Genomic DNA, 22,200 nt, shown 5'->3' with positions numbered 1-22,200 from the left:
GTGTAGGCTCTGTACAAGTGTTGGCGAAACGACCACTAGATCGTCCCACTGACCACTTGCCTGAGACCACTGTTTCGCCAACCATTCCTGCATGGGACGCATGCGCAGTCGCGCGTGGGGGACCAGGCAAATGCATGACGCCATCATGCCCAGTAACCGCATTGCTTTGTATACCGTTATTTGTTGACCTGACTGATAATGTGGAATTTGCAGTAGTATATTCCGAATTCTCTCTTCCGAAGGGAAGGTCAACCCTTTCTGAGTATCTAGAATTGCTCCTAGGAACTGTTTTGAGGTGCTTGGCACCAGGCTTGACTTCTTCTCGTTGATTGAGAAGCCTAATTAGAGGAGGAGGTCGATAGTCCTCTGAATGTTTGTCCTGCAAATTCCTGGGGTTTCCCCCGTTATGAGCCAGTCGTCCAGATAAGGGTACACTGGGATTGCCTCCCTGCGTAGGTGTGCCGCTGCCACCGCCAGTACCTTGGTGAATACCCTTGGTGCTGAAGCTATCCCGAAGGGCAGTACCTTGAATTGGTATTGGCGACTGTCCACCTTGAAGCGCAAGTACTTTCTGTGCGCCAGGAGCATGGAAATATGAAAATAAGCATCTTTCATATCCAAGGTTGCATTTAATCCCCCTTTTTTAGGAGGGGGATTACCTCTTGTGGCGTGGTCATACGGAATTTTTGGGGCTTGACATACCTGTTGGCAGGCCGTAGGTCCAATACTGGGCACATTGTCAAATCTTTCTTTGGCACAAGGAAGTTGAATAGATACCCTTGTTTACCTGGTGTCCTGGGACGAGTTCTATCGCGTCCTTTTCTAGCAGAATGGCGATCTCCTCGAGAAGGATCTTCTGATGTTCTAAGGAGTGTACTCTTTGTCGTGGAGGATGGTTCCGGGGACGCTGCAGTAATTCTATATAATATCCTGTGGACACTGTTGACAGCACCCATCTGTCTGAGGTGATCCCTTCCCAAGCCTGGGTGAAGTTGGAAATGCGTCCCCCTACTGGGGTTGCGTGAGAAGGGACCCTGAACTGAGCGTCACTGCTTTGGTGGAGGCGTGCCACCTCACTTGTTGGGGCTGCCTCTGCCTCTCCCACGACCTCTTTTGTTACCCCTGCCGTAACTTTGGGTAGACTGCTGGCTGTTGTTCCACTGTGTACCCTGTCCCTGGGCATAGTTGCCTCTTTGTGAATTTTGGCCGCGTTGGCGACGAAAATTACTGTTCCCCCTCTGGTTAGGGGGTTTGTTGGTTAGTTGGCCAAGGGATTTCAGTGTTTCGTATTCGTCCTTGGCGTTTTTCAGTGTGTCTTCGACCGCTTTCCCAAACAATAGATCGGGTTCCACCGGCTTGTCTATTAATGAAGCCTGAGTTTCTGTTTTGAACCCCGACTGCCGTAACCACGCATGTCTTTTGATAACAGTACCTTCTGCTATCAATCTCCCTGCGTTGTCCGCGGCGTCGAAAGTTGCTTTCAATATGCAACCAGACACGGCTCTCCCTTCTGCCGAGATCCGAGCCAATTGGCCCTTTAACGGTTCAGGAGCAGAGGCTATGAGTGCCGCAACCTCTTCCCATTGATGGCAGTTGTAGCTGGCCAACAGGGTGGTGGAGTTAGCAATCCTTGCTTGGTAGGCGGACGTTGAGGCTACCTTCCTGCCAAACCCGTAAAGTTTCTTGCTCTCCTTGTCGGGAGGAGCTTCTGACGAAGATAAGGGTGTTCCAGCCCTCTTCCGAGTGTTGGTAACAACTAGGGAGTCTGGTTTAAGATGTCCTCTTATATAGAGGGTCAGACTGGGCTGCCCGGAAAAGTTTTTCGACCCTGGGGTTGACTGCTCTGGTGAGGTTAGGGTTCACCAGGGATGGATCTATTCTTCGTTGGATGGATTTAAGGATAGGGATGGTCTGACCGACCGGCCTCCTCTCTCCCAGCAACTCTTCTGCGAAGTCCCTTTCCTCCTGTACACCGTGGGTGTCGATGTGAAAATGTTCTGCCGCGCGAGCGAGAACCTCATTAGGGAGGGGTTGGTTATCGACTGGCGAGTCGGTAACTGGGGCTTCGTTCTCTACCGGGGAATCTACTCTGTAAATTTCCTGCTCATCTTCTCCCTCCTCCTGGTCATCATCCGCATAGTATTCCGTCCCGGTTTGTTCCTCCATAATTTCAAACTCCTGGCCCCCCTCCGGGAAAGGCTCTCCTTGGTGCCTGGGGTGTGGGGTAGAGTATGGAGTAGAGTAAGGCTGTACCTCGAAGGGTTCAGGTCTTTCGAACCGGGCCCTTTTACTTAGGGGGATAGGATCAGTGGAACCTGAGGGTGTGGCCCCCTGAGGGTCATACGAGAGGAAATGCTCTGGATTCTGGTCGTAAAAATCAGCCAAAGAAGACATCCTTGACATGACCCTGTCTATGTCTTCGCTGGACCATTCTTTGGAACAGGGGATGACTTTAGTAGGCAATTTAGGGGAGTTATCAAGGGTACCCTTGCTGGATGTTGATCTCTCAGTAGACTTGTATTTGTCTGTCTGCTTAGGGGGGAAGGATGGTCTTACAGGAGTGGAAGAATGTGCTTTCCGCTGTTTCCCCCCCTCCCCGTGCGTGGCAAAATGTTTTCCCTGTCCCTTGGAGGCCCCGGAGACTTTCGACGCCTGGCGTCGAGGATCGGGAGAGGTATCTGTGTCTTTCGAGCGTGGGGCCTCGCTGGTGTTAACTGCGGGCTCCGTCTCTTGGAGCGCGGCCTGGGGGTGGAAGTCGTCTTCGTCCTCCGACGATCGAACTTCCATTAGTCTAGGGAGCGAGGCACTCTTGGCAAGAGTGGATGATTGCCTTGCGTCATGCGGCGATCTCGATCGAGAGCGCCCAGAGGCACCGAGTCGGACCGTTCTATATGTGCCTCTTTCCGAGAAGTCGACGTCGTCGAGGTTCGGTTGGACTTAGTGTGCTTAGTGTGTGTAGGGTGTGTAGCGCTTGCGTCGCCGGGGGTCTTCCCCATAGCCGCCCTGCCGGACGACCTTCCGAGGTCGGGACCTGCGCTCGACTGTCTTTCGATGCCGTAATGCCCTCGCCGTCCGAAAGTACGGCGTCGCTGCCATCGCTGAAGGCGCCCTCCGCTGCCATGGCCGCCTGCCTGGCGTGGTGGGCCCAACGCTTTGTCGAACGGTCCTTAAGTGTCTTAGGTTTAAACCTACTACACGCTCTGCAGTTCGCTTCGGGGTGGTCCCTCGGCAAGCAGAGGTTGCACGTGGCGTGCCTGTCGACCCAAGGGTATTTGCGGTTGCACTTGGGGCAGAATTGGAAAGGGGTACCCTCCATACGCACCTTGAGGCAGCGGGCTGATAAGTGTAGGAAATATATAAGTGTATCTATATACCAAGAGTGAAGAGTATGTACCACCCCCCACTCTCCCTACTTGCAGGGCCGAGGCCAGCGGCCTACTAGGCCCGGGCCGAGGCCAGCGGCCTTCCGAGGCCCAGATCCGTCGTGCAGCAGCCGACGGTCGATGTCTTCTCCAGCCGTCGTCGGGTGTCGAGGGTCGACGTTGGGGTGGAAAAGGATGTCAATAAAGAATAATACATTTCAATTATTAGCAAAAGTATGGCTAAGGCCAGGGGACTCCGCAAGATGCTTCCGACCAGTATGGCGGAAAAAAACAATCTGAGGATCCTAGACGCGTGAGGGATCTTTGGTACAGTGGACGTCACACTAGGGATAGTATTACTGGCACGCCTGTGTCGACGCCCATTTTCGAAAAACAAACTGTAATACTCCGCAGCTTCCACTAGATGTCGGCCTATGCACAGCATGTGATCTAAGCAGATTCCACAAGCCTCAGAAATAAATATATATATATATATATATATATATATATATATATATATATATATATATATATATATATAAATATAAAATAGGCATACTGTTTTTACTTTTTGTTTACATATTTAAAATAATAAGTACTAACTTAGTAGTTCCAATGTCATTTTATTTTATATTTATTTATACTACATGTAAATAAACACATGAACCTTTGAGACTTATGGACCCGAAATAGATTTGAGATTCATTCCAAACTAGCCTCATAATCTCTCTGCATGTGAAGCACTATTCAAAATACTTGCATGTTGGGCTCTTGGTGATTTCCATTAACACCAATTCAGCTACATCAGAATAATACTACACTCAAGATATGTTCCAATTCTAAATCAGCGGCTACCACACCCCTAGTTATACACTGCTATTATACACAGCCCAAGGTTCTGCCAGCAGGGCACCCCCTCATGTTAGACTACTCCTAGGAGACTAAGCGCAGGGAGTTTCGGGCACCTCTCTCCCTTCCTGGCCACCCCAGACACTCGGGCGCCAGAGGCGGTCTTCAGTCCTGAAGACTGACAAAGGGACCAAACCTGGTTTGGGCCGCAGAAAAACTCTTTAAGGACCTTTCCAAAAAGAAATGATGAAAAAAGACCGGGCCTATTTAAACTAAGGGGGCTCAGACGCCATCTTGAAAAACATGGCTCCTGCGATTTAATGCTACCGGTGTTCACGGTCAGGGAAAAATCATGGAAGTTAGTTGCAAAACCACTGCCACCAGCTATTTCGAGAAGAAAGTGTGGCATTTGACTGCTAAATGCGTTACTAGACAAGTGACACCCCCCCTCCCCCCAGCACTCTATTGTAAGATGGAGTGTGCTGGGTCTAGGAATTAAAAAAAAAAAACGACAAGTAAAGTTAATTTCACTTTACTTTCTCTGGGAAACAGTAGTTAATCCCACAGAAGGCATTTAAACCTTGGGACAGCCTAAAAGACTTACCTGTATCACTGCACTGGGGGTGCTGTGTGACAAATGAAAGGATAATGCCTATGGAGTTGTTTAGACTCCATAACCAAATGAAACAAGAGTAAAACACACATCAAAATACGAGAGAGTGGGAATAAAGGCACTCTGCAGGTAAAAAAACAAAAAATCAACTCCTCAAAATCCATCAAAGTTGCTGGGGGTCTCCAAGGTGATGGGAATTAACACATTTATGAGAATTCTCCCTAGCACTGTTCCCAGAGGGTACTGCATACAAACTTTGCCCAGCAATATTTAACACAAAATACACTTCAAAATACACACTCACTTTCTTTAAATCAGTAGATACCCATTTGGGATGGCACACAGACAATTCCTACACCCTGAGGTGATTTAAATAACTAGGACACTGGACATTGATATATGACTGGCACATTTAGAGCAATACAGAGTGCAGTGTCAAGAGTGATGAAGGAATAAAACAATGGTTAACAAATATTCTTAAGCAGGTAAGTACTTTTGAAACCTCCAATGCAAAGTAAATTAACCCTTTCCCAGCCCCACAAGTTATCCAATGACTTTTGTTGAGGGATAGTTAAAGCACAAAGTCAGAGAGGATAAGAAGAGTCTTTTTTTTGGAGCCAGGACAGCCAATGTTAGTTAAGTGAGCTGAAACACTTCTTGCAGCTAAGTAAAAGTCTTTCACAATGTTTTAGAAGTCCTTGTAGAAAATGAAATCACTGTAGTGCCACAAGCTTGGAGGCTTGTGAGGGACGAAGTTGCAAGCAACTCTACAAAAGCAACAAAGACAAGTCTCAACTGAGAACTAGCAAGGCTATACAACAAGAGGTAAGTCACCCTCAGTTTTACAGTACCTTTAGTTAGAAGAAAACTGGTTCCAGCTGGCTTCTGTTCCTGTGTAGGTCTGCAGATCCAGTTTTCCTGGGACTCAGTCGCGGCAACAAGAGGAGGACTTCTGGGGACCCCTGCAACACAACAGGACGGTCAGAGACAGAAAAGGACAAACTTCTGTTCAGCGGCACTTCGCGGTTTCAGCTCCTCGCGTCTCAGCAAATAGCACCACGGCGGTCTCACGGATACCACTCTGGACTTTACTCGCATCTGGGGTCCAGCACTCTGTTGAGGTGGCTCAGGCTTTGTCAGTCCTGCTTACTAGGTCCGGAGGATATTCCAGCAGCTCGGGTCCGACTTAAAAGTGATGCACTCCAATCTGGTGTTCCTCTCCCTGGCACTTCGGTTCCTGAAGCAGCAAGTAAGTACAGCCAGCTCCGAGAGGATGTCCAGACGAGTTCACTTTGGAGTTGATTGGTCCCACCAACTCAAGGGGAGAAGTCGTCCTTGCGGAGCTTCTTTAGTCGAGGCGAATTCAGAGCTTCAGCACAGCAGCAGGGCTTCACCGGGCAAACCAACAGCACAGGAGTTGCAGCAGGTGCATCTTCCAAGATCATCTTCGGATTCCTTCGTCCAGTGGTCGACTGCCTTCCAAGCCAAAAAGCCGTACCTTTTATGCAGGTTTCTCCCATTCATTCCAGCCTAGATGTCAGTCACACAGCAGGGTGCTTTCCTTGCAGGACAGCCAGCCGTCCAATCACATTTGGGTGCATTCCTTTAACCAAGGGGATTAAGCACAGGGAGTTTCAGGCACCTCCCTCACTTCCTGCCCCTGCCAGACATACTGGAGCCAGAGGCGGGATTTACTCGTGAAGCCCGCCAAAGACAAAACGAACAGAGGGACCAAACATGGTTTGGCGTGCAGAGCAAATCTCAAGGACCACCTTCGGAATAAGAAATGGCGAAAAAAGAAGACTGGGGCCAATTTGACAAAATGGGCACCCATGGGTGCTTTACCAAGGCTGCAATTGCAGCCCGCGGTAAAAACCCACACTGGTCGTAAAAAGTAAACCACTGCCACCAGCCATTAATTGTAGAAAGGGTAACAAAATTGTTACATGATAAACTTGAGAAAGGGGATACTAAGTAACCCCTCCAGCACCCCATTGTAAGATAGTATGTGCTGGGTCCAGAAAGTTACAATGTAAGTAAAGTCAATTTAACTTCATGCTCTTCGAATAGTAGTTTATCAAAGGGAAGGTATTTAAACCTTTGGGAAATCTGAAAGACTGTCACTGCAATGAAGGTGCTATGGGTCACAATGTAAAAAGATGATGCGTATGGAGATTGTCCGACTCCATAACCAAAGGAAACCCGGAGTTCAAATCACAGAAAAATACGAGAGTGGGTAAAAATGTAAAGTCTTCAAATCCAGCAACGTTGCTGGGGTCTCTAAGATAGAGTGGAATTAGCACATTTCTGAAAATTCTTAACAATTGTTAAAGATACAATTAAGGTTAAGGTCAACCAGCTAGATTAAAAACATTCCATTCTTACTTTTGAGCCATGGGTGTAAGAATCTGCTTCATTTCATCCAAAATAAGGTCTTGCTTCTCAGGCTGAGCTTCTAAAAGTTTGTCCAGGGTTGGTGTGATGGCAGACTAAAAGAAAGCAACAACGAGAAAAGCCTTTCACAATCTGGAGTCCAAACTGTTATGAGTTTAGGATGACAAAAAACAACCGTCTTCATGGTCACAGATGTAAGAGAAAGCAAAGGTCTAGCTAAGATGGACACAAACACGTTGGGACCAACTTGCAGACAAGTTGAGCATCAAATGGATGAATAAATTACTTACATCTTGGTAATGTTCTTTCTGATGGATGTTCCTCCCACAGATTCCTTATGTAATCCTATCTGCAGAGCAGATCTTCAGAATCTATCGCCACTAAGGGTCGCTCCGGCCTGCAACTCTACATGCCCTGTGCTGGACAGGACGTTGAGGTTAGTATACACCCCCCCCCCCCAAGCCCCCCAAGATACGGCACCCTCTGACATCAGTTTCACCCAACCCTTTTTACGTAGCACTCCAAAGGAAACTGCAGAACTGATGGTGTACTAGCTATCCGCCAAGTGCAGCAGGTTGGAAGGGATGAGGAATCCGTAGGAGGAAGTCATCAGAAAGATCATCAAGATGCAAGTGATCTGGTCTTCTAATGGATTCCTTCCTCCCACAGATCACTCATCTACAATCGACTCCCATGTGGATCTGGAGGGCACAAAACTCTGAAGGGCCACTCTGCCGAAAGGGGGGCTTCCTGTCCTGAAAGCATCCCGTTAGGGACACTTATTTGTCTACTACCTGCCCTCTCCTAGTGAGATCACCAGCCCTTTTTGCTGGACTTCAGGACCTTTTCCGTTCCATCATGAATGAGTGGATTCTTTTTCCACTCATTCATTCTTATTTGCTCTGGTTTTTGGAACTCTGTTCTCGGTTTTACCTTTACTATGGAGTCTACTTCACTCCATACCTCTTTTAAGGCATCTGTGTTTAACTTTCGCAGCACACAGCTCCTTCTGGGCAATGTTGCTGGGAACCATTTGGGTTCTCCTTTGAGATGCTTTCCTTATCCTTACTAACAACAGTACTTAAGGATAGAGGGATACTTTGTATCCTTCCTAAAACTTTATACTCTGGAGATTAGCACACCCCACCTTATGTGGAGTGCTAAGGGAATACCTAGTATACCCCTTCGCTCTACTGCTATAACTTTTGTCACTTAGAAAACCCTATAGTTATGGCTGGTGGCAGTGGACATGTGTGATGCTGGAAATGCATTGGAGGGACAGGGCCTCCATGTCCTTGTCCTGTACTATGTGTGTTGTGTTTTCTGCACAGGAGTCCAGTTGGGACTCCTGGCACTGCAGCTCTTCCTCTTTTTGGTTGTGGTGAACAGAGACCTTTGGGATACCCTTATGGCACCCATGGGTGAGGGTACAACACTGTACCCCTAGTGTATGTTTTGGGCACCTGTGTGTTGCCCACAGAGCAGGGTATGGGCTGGTGGCAGCTCCATGCTGAATTTGACAGGTGCTCCGAGTATCCTCCATTTTGGGATACCCAGGCCCTGCCATAGGAATTTGTGGATTCCTAATAGAAGGCAAGATGGCCCCTTGGCCCGCTTGGTTTCTAATGCCTGCAACCTTGTTTTCCCAAAGTCCTAGGAAGCCCCGACTGTCTCTTCCCCCGACTGGCTGTTGGGTGAAAGAACCATACATGGTATTGTCGGGAAGCCCAGGCCAGACTAGCTGGAGCCTTCCCAGTGACTTGGGTACACCCTTGGGTGTGACCTGTGTGAATAGAGTGAACAATATGCATTCTAATGTTATGGGTGACTAGTTTCTGCGTGTGACACACAATGTATGACACAGCCCTGCCTGAAATTGACATTAATGCATTGTGGTGTGCTGAATGCCTGGGGTTTTGCCCCAATCCACATTCCTTGTTATGGGTATCTGGGTGGAAGTGAATAGCCTGAATGCATGCGAGCCCGATTGGCTGCCTGCATGAATGAATGAATGCCCTTCTATGTGATTGGCTGACTGAGCTTGACTCAGCCAGCGTGAATGAGGGACAGATGTGTATATCTGGGACCTCTCACTTCACTATTTGTTCAGAAGCTGAAGTTGAAAATCATCCTTGAGGCCCAGCTGGAAGAAGAAATATTGCTGCTGCATTTCCTTTGACGAAAGCTAAAAGCTGTCGAGTCTGTCGAAGACTGATCCGAGTGAGGACCTGGCTAGGAGACCTCTACCCGAGCTACGAGAGACCATTGTGCAAAAGATTATCGAGGCACCCTGGAAGCCAGTCCCGAAAGGCTGTCGACTAGAGATGGGGTCCGCCGAGAATCTGGAATTAAAGCGCCAGGACATCGAGGCCATCAAAGTCCATTGCCGTCGACCAGGGTTCAGAGGATTCTGTAACTGCTTGAAGCCAGTCTAGGCAAGTCGCCCAGAAGTGGGGACACCTTGACGCTGTGCTGCTCAACGAATGGAGCGGCAACACTCCACCTTTGCCTAATAACATTTGAACGAAGGGCTCCCTTGCCATCCTAGTCGACCACTATGTCCCACTGGAGAAAGTCGATGTCGCCTGCTACCAAGGAAGTCCACCGATGGGTTTCCTGCCACCCCCAAGCCGACAAAGACTTTGCAAGGACACAGAGTGAAGATCTGAGGCCCAGCCTGTTGAGTCCCTATTGCAAAAGCTATCCCGAAGTACATGCTGCAGCACCGGCAGGCCAGTGGACCACCAAAGCATTTTCCAACACCTGATCCTGCTGCTAGGCCTATAACCCATCACAGAGTCTTCTTTGCGGCACTGAACACTTAGCATCAAGGTGGACTGCACGCCTCATCTTCCCAGGACTTCCACGAATGATCGTCGAAGGGCACTGTGAAGGAAGAAGCTGCTGTCCCGACACCAGTGTTCACTTTTCTTTGAGGAATCTTGACACCCTGTAGCCCCCGCTTTAAAGCGAGCCCCCCCTCCACCCTTGAGGGATCCGTCGAAGAAACTATCTCAGGTACATTGGGGTAGTTGAAATGTTTTGACCAGGAAACTAGACTGGTTAAACATTTATGGACTGGGCTCGACGATACCTTGATTACATGTTGCCCATGTGGGGGTGGGGAGGGAAGGGGCGATGCTCAATCAGAATTGTATCCGAGTAGCAAAAGAAGTATTCTGCCATTGTTTAACCTAACCTGCCTTCCTATGATCCATGAGGTTACACATTGCTGCATGGTTTGTATGCCATTATAACTGTCAGCTTTAGATTCCTTTAAAATGCATCAACTGCTAAGTGTAGTACCACATAGACATTGTATACGTTTGCCATATTAGAATTACCAGAGTACAAAGTGTGTAATTGTGCATACATCTCTGAACCTTATTTCTATATAAAGACCTGGGTTAGCACATAACAGTGGATGGACATTTCTTTGTGGGAGGCTTGTGGACTCACTGTACTTAAGAACCAGCCCGCATCACCACCTGAGAGCATAGGCCTTTGTTGCTCGTGGTTAGGGAGAATTCTCAAAAATGTGCTAATTCCCTTCACCTTAGAGACCCCCCAGCAAATTTGCTGGATTTTGAGGACTTGATTTTTTTTACCTGGAGAGAGTGAGTTTTACCCTTGTGTTATCTTTGGATATGGAGTCTAACCAACTCCATAGGCATCATCTTGTTTGTGTTACACAGCACCTTCAGTGCAGTGACACAGGGAAGCCTTTCAGGCTTTGCCAAGGTTTAAATACCTTCTCTGGGATCAACTACTGTTTCCCAGAGCAGTGGAGTGAAATTGCCTTCACTTAGTCTTTTAAAGTCCTAGACCCAGCACACCCTATCTTACAATAGGCAAGGTTTGTATGTAGTTCCCTTGGGGACCACTACACACAACTAGGACTACAGGTTTAAGCAAACCAACCTTTCATATAAGTCTGTACCACAGTTTTGGTAGCGTTGCAGAGCAGCCAGGCTTATCTCAAGAGGGGAATGTGAGCTGTAAAGATGTTAGAGGTCTACAATCACAAGTAGTCAAATAAACTCTTATACTCAGGAAGGTGGCAATCTATATCACAAAAATATACTTCAGCACTTTACACTATCAGTTTGAGGCATTTAAACTAATTTGAAGGATGAGCAAAATGGCAGAGTATTTTAAGTAGAAGCAAAAAGGCATAGGTTAATAAAAAGAAGGTTCCACTTATTCTTCGACAATGCAAATATTTTGAGTTCACCAGAGGAGTCAATTCAATGGGCTATAGTCTTGTAGAGGATAAAGCAGTTCTGGTAGTTAAACGGAAAGTGTTTTCCAAAGTTCTCAGAATTAGTTCGTAAAAGCAAGACGCATATGTTGGGTCACAAGCTGACTAGACATGCAAGTTGCAAAAGTTTCACACACTAGTTCTCTCAGTCGGGTTTTCACAGTACCTTACAATGAAGAAAAATATTCAGCTGAAGACGTCTGTTCATGGCAGTTCCATCAGATCTCGCTGTTCCTGAGCCTCAATCGTGGGGACAAGAGGGAGGACGTCAGGGGGCTCCTGCACTGCACTGGGACTGGTCGAAAAGCTGGCAACTGGCAAATCTTCAATTACGGTAGCTATAGTCAAGCACACAAACTGGTGTCCCTCTCCCTGGTTATTCGGTTTCCTGCGGCACTAAGGAAAACACAACCAGCTCCAAGAATGGTATCCAGGTGGCTTTGTGTTGAGTTGATTGGTCCTACCACAAGGGAGAAGTCTTCCTTGCGGTGGCTTCTCCGTCGAGGTGAACTTTGCGATTCGGACCTGCATCAGGGCTTCGCCGGGAAAACCAACGGTCCAGGAGTTGCAGCAGCCGCCCTCTTCAAGCTTGTCTTCGGTTCTTTCGTTCCAATGGTCGACTCTGCCTTCCAAGCCTAGAGACTTGCCTTTTACCAGTTTCCTCCCATTTGTTCCAGTCTAGCTGCCACGCACCCAGTAGCGTGGCTGTCCTTTGTGGACACTCAGCCAGCCAATCACGCCAGAGTGGATTTGGGTCTCCTAGGAGACTAAGCACAGGGAGTTTCGGGCACCCCTCACTTCCTGCCCACCCCAGATAGTCAGGCGCCAGAGGCGGTCTTCAGTCCTGAAGCCCGACAAAGGCGTAGGAACAAAGGGACCAAACCTGGTTTGGCATGCAGACAAACTCTAGAAGGACCTTTCCAAAAAGAAATGGTGAAAAAAGAAGACCGGGGCCTGTTTAAACAAAGGGCGCTCCAACGCCATCTTGAAAAACATGGCTCCGGCGATTTAACGCTACCGGTGTTCGCGGCCAGGAAAAATCATGTTGGTTGTAAAACTGTCGCCAGCCATTTTAAGAGGAAAAGGCTAGCATTTGACTGCTACATGAGTTTCTAGACACAGGGGATACTAGGTAACCCCTCCAGCACTATATTGTAAGATAGTGTGTGCTAAGACTCTCTCTGGGAAACAGTAGTTTAGCCCAGAAGGTATTTAAACCTTCGGACAGCCTAAAAGGCTTCGCTGTGTCACTGCTCATGGTGCTGCGCGACACATGAAGATGATGCCTATGGAGTTGTCTAAAACCCCATAATCAAAGAACACAAGAGTAAAACACACATCAAAATACGAGAGAGTGGGAAAAAAGGTCACTCTCCAGGTAAAAAAAATAAAATCCTCAAAATCCAGCAAAGTTGCTGGGGGTCTGAAGGTGAAGGGAATTCGCACATTTATGAGAATTCTTCCCAACAGTGTGTGCATGTCTCTCTCTCTGGGCAGGCAAGAAGTGTGGGGGGGGGGGGTGTTCAACTGGTGTGGGACTTCATAAGACTCATCTCTGGGTATTAGGGACACAATAAGTAATATAGGCCTGCACTACACAAGTTGGTAGAGTGGCTGAGCAGTGTTAGGCAAGATTGTATGCAGTACCCTTTGGGTGCACAACAACGACCCTGACCTCCTGGCAATAGGAACCCAACTTTTGATACAAGTCTGTACAGCAGAGGTTGGTAGCGTGTTGAGCAGCCAGGCTCATCTCAAGAGGGGTCAATGTGAGCTGTAGGGGAGTTAGAGATTCACAGTGACAAGTATTCAGATAAACTCTTACACACAAGGTTTCTTGATTAAACAATTATTAATTTAAAAATCAGAGTAAGCCTTCTTCAGAAGGGGGCAGTATAATAGTAACAAATACACTTCAAGATACACTCTTAATATTTCTAGACCAGCAAGTACCCTTTTGGGATGGCCACATACACTTCCTACACCCTCAGGTGACTTTATTAATGCCCACAGGGTCCTAGCTACTATACTACTGTTGGCATTTAGAATCACACTTAAGAGTTTGTCAAAGAGAAAGGTTATTATGACCCAAGAGATCACACAAATATTCTCAAAGCAGGTAAGTAATTTTGGTAAAACCCCCAATGCAAAGTTAGTTAACCTCTTCCTGGAAGGCAGACCAAACACTAACAGAGTGAAGAAGAGTAATTCAGGGAGCCAGGTTAAGCCAAAGTCAATTGAGCAAATGTCTAGGTGAAGCTGAAGCACTTCTCAGAGGTAGGTAAAAGTCTTGCACAATGTTTTATAAGTCTTTGTAGAAAAAAAGACTTCAAAGCAGGGCCACACGCTATTTATGTGTGTGAAGAAAAGAAGCTGTCAGCAACTCTACAGAGCAACCACAACAAGTCTCATCAACAGTGCACAAGTGTAGTTACACGACAAGAGGCAAGTTCTTAGACTGTATAGTACCTTTAGGTTGAAGAAAAGTGCAGCAGCTGACTCATGTGCAGCTCTGCAGATCCTGGTGTTCCTGGGCCTCAGTCGTGGGGACAAAGGGGAAGACGTCTGGGGACTCCTGCACTGCAATGGGAAAGTCAGAGACCGCAACTGGCAATCTTCAAACAAGTGGCACTTCAGTGTTTCAGCTCCTCGTGTCTACCGCAAACAGCACCACCGCGGTTCCTGGCTGTCGAGATGCACTTTCCTTGCATCTGGGGTCCAGCACTCTGCTGAAGTGGCTCAAGCTTGGTCAGTCCTGCTTCCTGGGAGTCTGGAGGATATTCCTGGAGCTCTTGGGTAACTTAATAGCAACGCACACACGATCTGGTGTTCCTCTCCCTGGCTATTCGGTTCCAGCAGCAACTGCACTGGAATTTCAACCAGCTCCGAGGGGATGTCCAGGTGGTCTACTTTGGAGTTGATTGGTCCCACCAACTCAAAAGAAGTCGTCCTTGCAGGGGCTTCTCGGTCGATACGAAATTGGAGTTTCAGCACAGCAGCAGGGCTTCAATGGGCCAACCAACGGTCCAGGAGTTCTTCTTCGGATTCCTTCATTCAGTGGTCGACTCTGCCTTCCAAGCCAAAAAGCCTTGCCTTTATGCAGGTTTCTCCCATTCATTCCAGCCTAGCTGTCTGTCACCCAGCAGGGTAGCTGTCCTTGCCCGATAGCCAGCCGGCCAATCACCTAAGAGTACATTCTTGTCTCCTAGGAGACAAAGCACAGAGTTTCGGGCACCTCCCTTGCTTCCTGCCCCTGCCAGACACCCTGGAGCCAGAGGCGGGCTTCACTCATGAATCCCGCCAAAGGCAAAGCGAACAAAGGAACCAAACCTGGTTTGGCGCGCAGAGTAAATCTCAAGGATCTTTCCAAGAAGAAATGGTAAAAAAAGAAGACCAGGCCATTTTGACAAAACGGGCACCTATGGGTGCTTTACTGCAGCTGCAACTGCAGCCTGCGGTAAAAGCACACCACGGTAGTTAAAAGTAAACCACTGCTACCAGACATTCGAGGAAAGGAACATACAATTGTTACATGAGAAGTTAGACAAAGGGGATACTAAGTAACCCCTCCAGAACCCTACTGTAAGACAGTGTGCGCTGGGTCTAGAAAGTTACAATCCTAAGTAAAGTCCATTTCACTTTACTGCTCTTGGAAACAGTAGTTTATCCAAGAGAAGGTATGTAAACCTTTGGGAAATCTGGAAGACTTCCCTGTGCCACTGTACTGAAGGTGCTGTGTGACAATGCAAAAGATGGTGCCTATGGAGTTTGTCAGACTCCACAACCAAAAGAACCAGAGAGTTACAAATCACACTAAAATACATGAGTGGGAAAAACGGGTCTCACTCTCTGTAGAAAAAATCAAGTCCTAAAAATCCAGCAAATTTGCTGGGGGTTTCTAAAGTAGAGGGGAATTAGCACATTTCTGAGCATTCTCCCCAACAAGCAGCCAGGCTCATCTCAAGAGGGGTCAATGTGAGTTGTAGGGTTTTAACAGATTCACAGTGTCAAGTTTCCAACAATTATTTTAATAGTCAGTTGAATAAGCCTTCTTCAGAAGGGAGCAAAAATATGTAACAAAAATATACTTCAAAATACACTCAGTTTCTTTAAATCAGTAGATACCCATTTGGGATGGCACACAGATTTCCTACACACTGAGGCGACTTAAATGACTAGGACACTCTGGACATTGATAGATCACTGGCACCTTTAGAGCAATACTGAGTTTGGTGTCAAAAGGTAAAGATTAGGGAATAAAACGATGGTTAACGAATACTCTTCAGCAGGTAAGTACTTTTGAACCCCCAAAGAAAAGTAAATTAACCCTTTCCCAGCAACACAAGTTATAGAATGTGTGACTTTTGTTGAGGGTTAGTTAAAGCAAAGTCAGAAGTAAGAAGAGTCCATCGGGAAGCCAGGACAGCCAGTCAATTGAGCAAAAAACTGAAGCACTTCTTGAAGGTAAGTAAAAAGTCTTGCACAATGTTTTACAAATCTTTGTAGAATATGAAATCACTGTTGGGCCACAAGCTGAGAGGCTTGTGAGGGACAAGCCTGCAAACGACTGCAAAAGGCAACCAAGACAAGTTGCAACTGAGATCTAGCAGATCTAGCAAGGCTACACGACAGAGGTAGGTACCGCTTAAGTTACAGTACCTTAGTTCTGAAGAAATTGGTTCCAGCTGGCTTCTGTTGCAGTATGGCAGATCCTGTTCCTGGGCCTCAGTCGTGGGGACAAGAGGTAGCATGTCTGGGGACTCCTGCACTACAGTTTGAAGGTCGGCTGCAGCAATGGGCAAACTTCAGACCAGCAGCACTTCGCCGGTTTTGGCTTCTCGCAAATAGCACCACTGATATTCTTTGATACCTTGTGGACTTTCCTCGCATCTGGGGTCCAGCACTATGAGGTGGCTCAGGCTTGGTCAATCCTGCTTCATGGGAGTCCAGTGAATCTTCGTGAATCTCGGGTCAGACTTAAAAATGAGGCATGATTCTGGTGTTCCTTTCCATGGCAATCTGTTCCTGCAGCAGCAATAGAAGTACAGCCAGCTCCAAGAGGATGTCCAGACGAGTTTGCTTTGGGGTTTATTTGTCCCACCAACCCAAGGGGAGAAGTTGGCCTTGCAGGGCTTCTCTCGTCGAGGTAAATTTGGTGCTTCAGCACTGCAGCAGGGCTTCACCGGGCAAACCAACAGCCCAGGAGTTGCAGCAGGCGTCTCTTCCAAGTAGTTCTTCGGATTCCTCCATCCAGTGGTCTACTCTGCCTTCCGAGCAAAAGACCACGCCTTTTATGCAGATTTCTTCCATTAACTCGCAGTCTAGCTGTCACTCACACAGCAGGGTGGATTCCCCTCCCCCCGCCAAGGACAGCCAGCCAATCACCTTTGGGTGCATTCCTGCAACCAAGGGGGTTAAGCACAGGGAGTCTCGGTCACCTCCCTCACTTCCTGCCCCTGCCAGACATGCTGGAGCCAGGGGAGGGGCTTCAGCAGTGAACCCCGCCAAAGACAAAACAAACAAAGGAACCAAACCTGGTTTGGCACGCAGAGTAAACCTCACGAAGGACCTTTCCAATAAGAAATGGTGAAAAAAGAAGACCGGGGCCCATTTTGGATAAATGGGCACCCATGGGCGCTTTACTTTATCTGCAATTGCAGCCCACGGTAGAAACACTGAATGGTAGAAAAAAGTAAACCACTGCCACCAGCCATTAATTGATTGTAGAAAGGGTAACACAAGTTTTACATGAGATGCTAGACAAAATGGATACTAAGTAACCCCCCCACAGCACCCTATTGTAAGACTGTGCTGGGTCTAGAAAGTTACAATGTAAGTAAAGTCAATTTCAGTTCATTGCTCTTGGAAACAGTAGTTTAACCAAGAGAAGGTATTTAAACCTTTGGGAAACCTGAAAGACTTCCCCGTGCCACTGCACTGAAAGTGCTGTGCGTCACAATGTAAAAAGATGCCGCCTTCAGCAGCCAAAAGACACTTCAGCAAACCAAAAGAAAGTGTTCAGATCAAAGAAAAATACATGAATGGGAAAAGGATCTGACTCTCTCCAGGATAAAAATTAAAAGTCCTTGTTGGGAAGAATTCTCATAAATGTGCCAATTCCCTTCACCTTAGAGACCCCCAGCAACTTTGCTGGATTTTGAGGACTAGATTTCTTTTTTCCTGGAGAGCGCGACCCTTTTTTTCCCCACTCATATTTTGATGCACGTTTTACTCGTGTTTTGATTAAGGGGGTTTAGAACACTCCACAGTCATGACTTATCATTTGTGTCACACAGCACCCTCAGTGCAGTGACACAGGAAGCCTTTTAGGCTGTCCCAAGGTTTAAATACCTTTTCTGGGATAAACTACTGTTTCCCAGAGAAGAACAAGTTACTTCTTACCTTGTAACGTTCTTTCGATGGGATGTTCCTCCGACGTATTCCTTATCTTAGATATCTCCTTCCAGCTCTGCTGGCCTTGGAAAATTTTTCTCTAGAGGGCGCTGCGCGTCGACGTCCGCCGAGTCGATGTCCCTCGACAGCCACTGTATCGACGTAGACATCATCCTGCCTATAAAGGCTGTGCGCAGCGTCCGTTGCTCAGTTCAGTTTTGTAGCCCACAGTATTTCTGTCTGGACTAGACTAATCACCCTGAAGGAGCGTAAGCTGCAACAAGGGAAGTAGAACTGCGGGGATGGATGGGAGGGTCGATAAGGAATACGTCGGAGGAACATCCCATCGAAAGAACGTTACAAGGTAAGAAGTAACTTGTTCTTCGAAGGGATTGTGTCCTCCGACGTATTCCTTATCTTAGATAGGCTCCCATAGCAGTATTCTATTAATGGAGGTGGGAGTACTGACTTCACGCTGTCTTCTATTGATGAATAGAGTGCAGTACAGCCCTTCCAAACCTAGTCTCTTGACTGGAGGAGGAATCCAAGTTGTAAAATCGTGTAAAGGTATGGACAGACACCCATGTGGCGGCCGCACAAAATGTCTTTAACCGGCACACCTCTTTTGAGGGCCGATGAAGCTGCAATACCTCTGGTCGACTGAGCCCTAAGGTTTTGAGGGGGCTCTTTTCCTGCCAGTTTATAACATTCCAAAATGGCTAGAAGGATCCATCTGGAAATGGTCTGCTTAGTTATTGGTAACCCCAGCTTGTGACCTGTGTAACCTACAAACAGCTGGTCTGCTTGTCTTATCTTGGCTAGTCTACTGATGTAAAAACTTAAAGCCCTTCTAGGGTCCAGCCTGTGTAACCTCTCTTCCTCTTTCCCCGGATGAGGAGGAGGATAGAAAGATGGTAGGGTAATCTTCTGAGAGATATGGAATTCAGAAACCACCTTTGGGAGGAAATTAAGCTTCACTTGCAGGACAACTTTGTCTTTGTGAAAGATTGTATGAGGGGGTTTACAAGAAAGAGCTTGTAATTCGCTCACCCTTCTAGCAGATGTAAGTGCTATTAGTAAAACAGTTTTAAGGGTAAGGAATCTTAACGAACAAGAATGGAGTGGTTCGAAAGGTGTGCCCATCAGGAAAGTTAGGACTAAGTTTAAATCCCATAGGGGAACCTGGAATGGTCTTGGGGGATAAACGTTGGTTAACCCCTTTAGAAACTGTATTACCAAGGGTAACTTGAAATAGGATGGTTCTTCCGCAGCGCGTTTAAAGATGGATAGCGCTGCGAGATAGCCCTTAATGGTGCCAACTTGAAGGCCTGAATTCGCCAAATAGAGTAGGAAGGACAAAACCATTGGTGTACCACATGAAAAGGGGTCGATATTCTGTTCTCTACACCAGCTGCAAAATCTGTTCCAACGGCAGCGGTATAAAGCCTTTGTTGCTGGCCTCCTTGCCGAAAGAAACACCTCCATATCATCAGGGAGGTCCCAATACTTGTACCTCAGCCTTTCAGAAGCCAAGCGTGAAGGTTGAGGGTTTTGATGTCTGGATGGAGAACCTGACCTCCCTTCTGTGAGAGTAGGTTCTCTCTGAGTGGAAGTCGAATTGGAGGGCAGATGGACAAGTCTTCTCAACCTCCTGATCATTTGAGGAATGACAGGGACGGGTGGAAACGCGTACAGAAGCGGAAACTCCCAGTCCACTATGAACGCGTCTCCCAGAGCTCCTCCCAGGGGAAATTCCCTTGAGCAGAACAGATCGCACTTCCTGTTGACACTGGTGGCGAACAGATCCACCTGAGGGGTTCCCCAAAGGGCAAAGATCTCTAGAAGGACTTCCTGAGCTAGTTCCCACTCGTGGGAGACTGCTCTGCCTGCTCAGAGCGTCCGCTGTCAAGTTCTTCTCTCCGGCTAGGTGAACTGCCGATAGAGAGATTCCTTCTTGGATTGCCCAAAACCAGAGCTGCATCGCCTCTCTGCACAGGGGTAGTGATTGTACGCCTCCTCTTTTGTTGAGGTAATGCATGGCCACCGTGTTGTCCGTCATTATCAGGACATTTTTCCCTTGTACAGCCGGCAGGAACGCCTTCAGCGCAAGTCTGATGGCCCTCAGCTCTAACAGGTTGATATGTAGTCTGGACTCCGATGGAGACCAACGACCGCTGATAGTCAAGTCGTTGGTGTGGGCTCCCCACCCCGTGAGTGAGGCATCCGTGACTACTGTTATCTCCGGCCAGGGTTGCCAAAACTGTTCTCATTCAGAATGTTCTCCTGACAGGCCCACCACTGAAGGTCTCGAGCCACCCTGTCGGGAACCTGAAGATCTGTCATTCTCCCTGAGAATTGTGACCACTGAGTCCTCAGTGCCCACTGGAGGGATCTCATTCTCAGGCGAGCCTCTGGCACTAGGAAAATGCAGGATGCCATGAGGCCTTGCAACCTCAAAAAGTCGAAGGCTGGGAGACGCTGGGCATCTTGGAACTTGGTAACCATCTGTAGAATATCTTGAGCCCACACCTCTGGTGCCGAGGCTTTTCCCAGGGAAGTGTCCAGGATCGCTCCTATGAACTGGAGTCTCTGCGATGGTATCATTTGTGACTTCTTTAAATTGAGGGAGAAGCCCAGTCTGTGAAGGGAGTGGCAAACGTGATTAAGCTGGATCTGAGCTTGTTCCGAAGATACAGCCCTGATCAACCAATCGTCCAGGTAGGGGTAGACGTGAATCCCTTCCCTCCTTAGACTTGCCGCCACTACCGACATTAACTTGGTGAAGACCCTCGGGGCGGAGGTCAGCCCAAATGGCAGCACTCGAAATTGATAATGAGAGTTGCCAATTGCGAACCTCAGGTATTTCCTGTGTTTGAGATGGATAGGCACATGGAAATAAGCGTCCTGAAGGTCCAGAGATACCAACCAGTCCTGGAACTGAAGGGCCTGAAGGATCTGAGAAAGAGTGACCATCTTGAATTTGTCTTTCCTGAGGAATTTGTTCAATTTTCGCAAGTCCAAGATGGGTCTCAGTCCTCCGTCTTTCTTTGGAATGAGAAAGTAAGGGGAGTACCAGCCCTTGTTCCTCTCCGCTACAGGTACCGGTTCTATGGCACCTTTCTCTAGCAGGTCCAAAATTTCCTGCAAGAGGAGCGGATCTGGAGCTTTCTGAGAGCTGATCCCCGGTGGATGACTGAGGTATGCGTAGGAGAGGCAGGCAGTAACCTTGGGCAACTGTTTCCAATGCCCAAGCATCTGACGTGATAGCCTGCCATTCCGCCAGATGTTGTGTTAACCTGCCTCCTACAGGTGTTCTGTGAGGGAAGTCCTCAGAGTGGTTTTGGGGCGGCTGATGCAGATGGTAAAGAGGCACCTGCTGTTGCTGCGGCTTTTGAATATCTACCTCGTCCACCTCGGGTAGTTCTTCTTTGTCCCCTTTGAGAAAGTCGTCCTCTACCTCTTCCGAATGCGGAGTAGAAGCGAAAGGACTTGCCCCTCGCAGAGGTTCCTGTGGGACGAAAAGGTGTCTGACGGATTGCAGCGCCTAGGGAATTTGCTGCTGCTTTTGATGTTTGCAGTTTCTCTAAACTGTCATCCACCCTTTTCGCGAACAAAGAAGAGCCATCGAATGGCATGTTCAAGAGCCTGGCTTGCACATCTGGGGCAAAACCAGACTTTCTCAACCAAGCGAATCTCCTGGTTGTTGTACTTGCCGCCATTGCTCTGCTGATACTGTCAGCCGAATCAATGCCCGTCTGGAGGGATTCACACATAGCGTCTTTACCGTCCTGTATGATATTCAGGAACGCCTCCCTTTCTTCTCCCTCTGGGATGCAGTCAGCCGCTGTAGAAACACACTCCCAAAGTGTATGGCTGAATCTAGCAAGGGTGCAAGTAGCATTAACAGATTTTAACGCCATGCTACATGCCGAAAAAACTTTCTTTGCCATAGCATCATATTTTTTATCGTCCCTGTCCTGTGGGACGGTAGGGTAAGCAGTCTTGACGTCAGAGGATGCTGCCTGTACCACCAGACTTTCTGGGGATGGGTGTTTTGACGAAAACTCCGGGTCTGCAGAAGATACCCTGTATTTTGTAGACAGTTTTTTATTTGGGGTTTCCCAGTTCGTCATAATCTTCCTCTGAAGAGCTTTATGAAAGGGCACTACAGGATCCTCCTGTGGGCCTTTGTCATGAATATCCGTGAGGTCATCTTGTTGGAAAGACTGAAGGTGCAGAACACCCCATAAATTCTGTGATTCTGGCCATTAAGGCTCTATAGGGGGTTTCAGCATGCTCCCCCGGGTCTGGCCTAGCAAACTCCACCT

At 47.8% G+C, this 22,200-nt stretch overlaps 1 protein-coding gene across 5 annotated transcripts in view; it reads right to left on the bottom strand.

Moving 5' to 3' along the window:
• Window positions 1-22,200, bottom strand: part of PUM3 (pumilio RNA binding family member 3) — a 965,563-nt gene that overhangs the window by 516,311 nt on the left and 427,052 nt on the right. For all 5 annotated transcript variants that reach the window (XM_069625739.1, XM_069625741.1, XM_069625737.1 and 2 more), the window contains exon 9: window positions 7,210-7,313. In XM_069625739.1, coding sequence (XP_069481840.1) covers window positions 7,210-7,313 — 104 coding nt within the window. The remainder of the gene's footprint in view (window positions 1-7,209; window positions 7,314-22,200) is intronic.

Source organism: Ambystoma mexicanum, chromosome 6p (genome assembly GCF_040938575.1).
Source record: "Ambystoma mexicanum isolate Mex_15411 chromosome 6p, UKY_AmexF1_1, whole genome shotgun sequence".
In the NCBI taxonomy this organism is placed as follows: domain Eukaryota; kingdom Metazoa; phylum Chordata; class Amphibia; order Caudata; family Ambystomatidae; genus Ambystoma; species Ambystoma mexicanum.
This window is presented reverse-complemented; position numbering and strand designations above follow the sequence as displayed.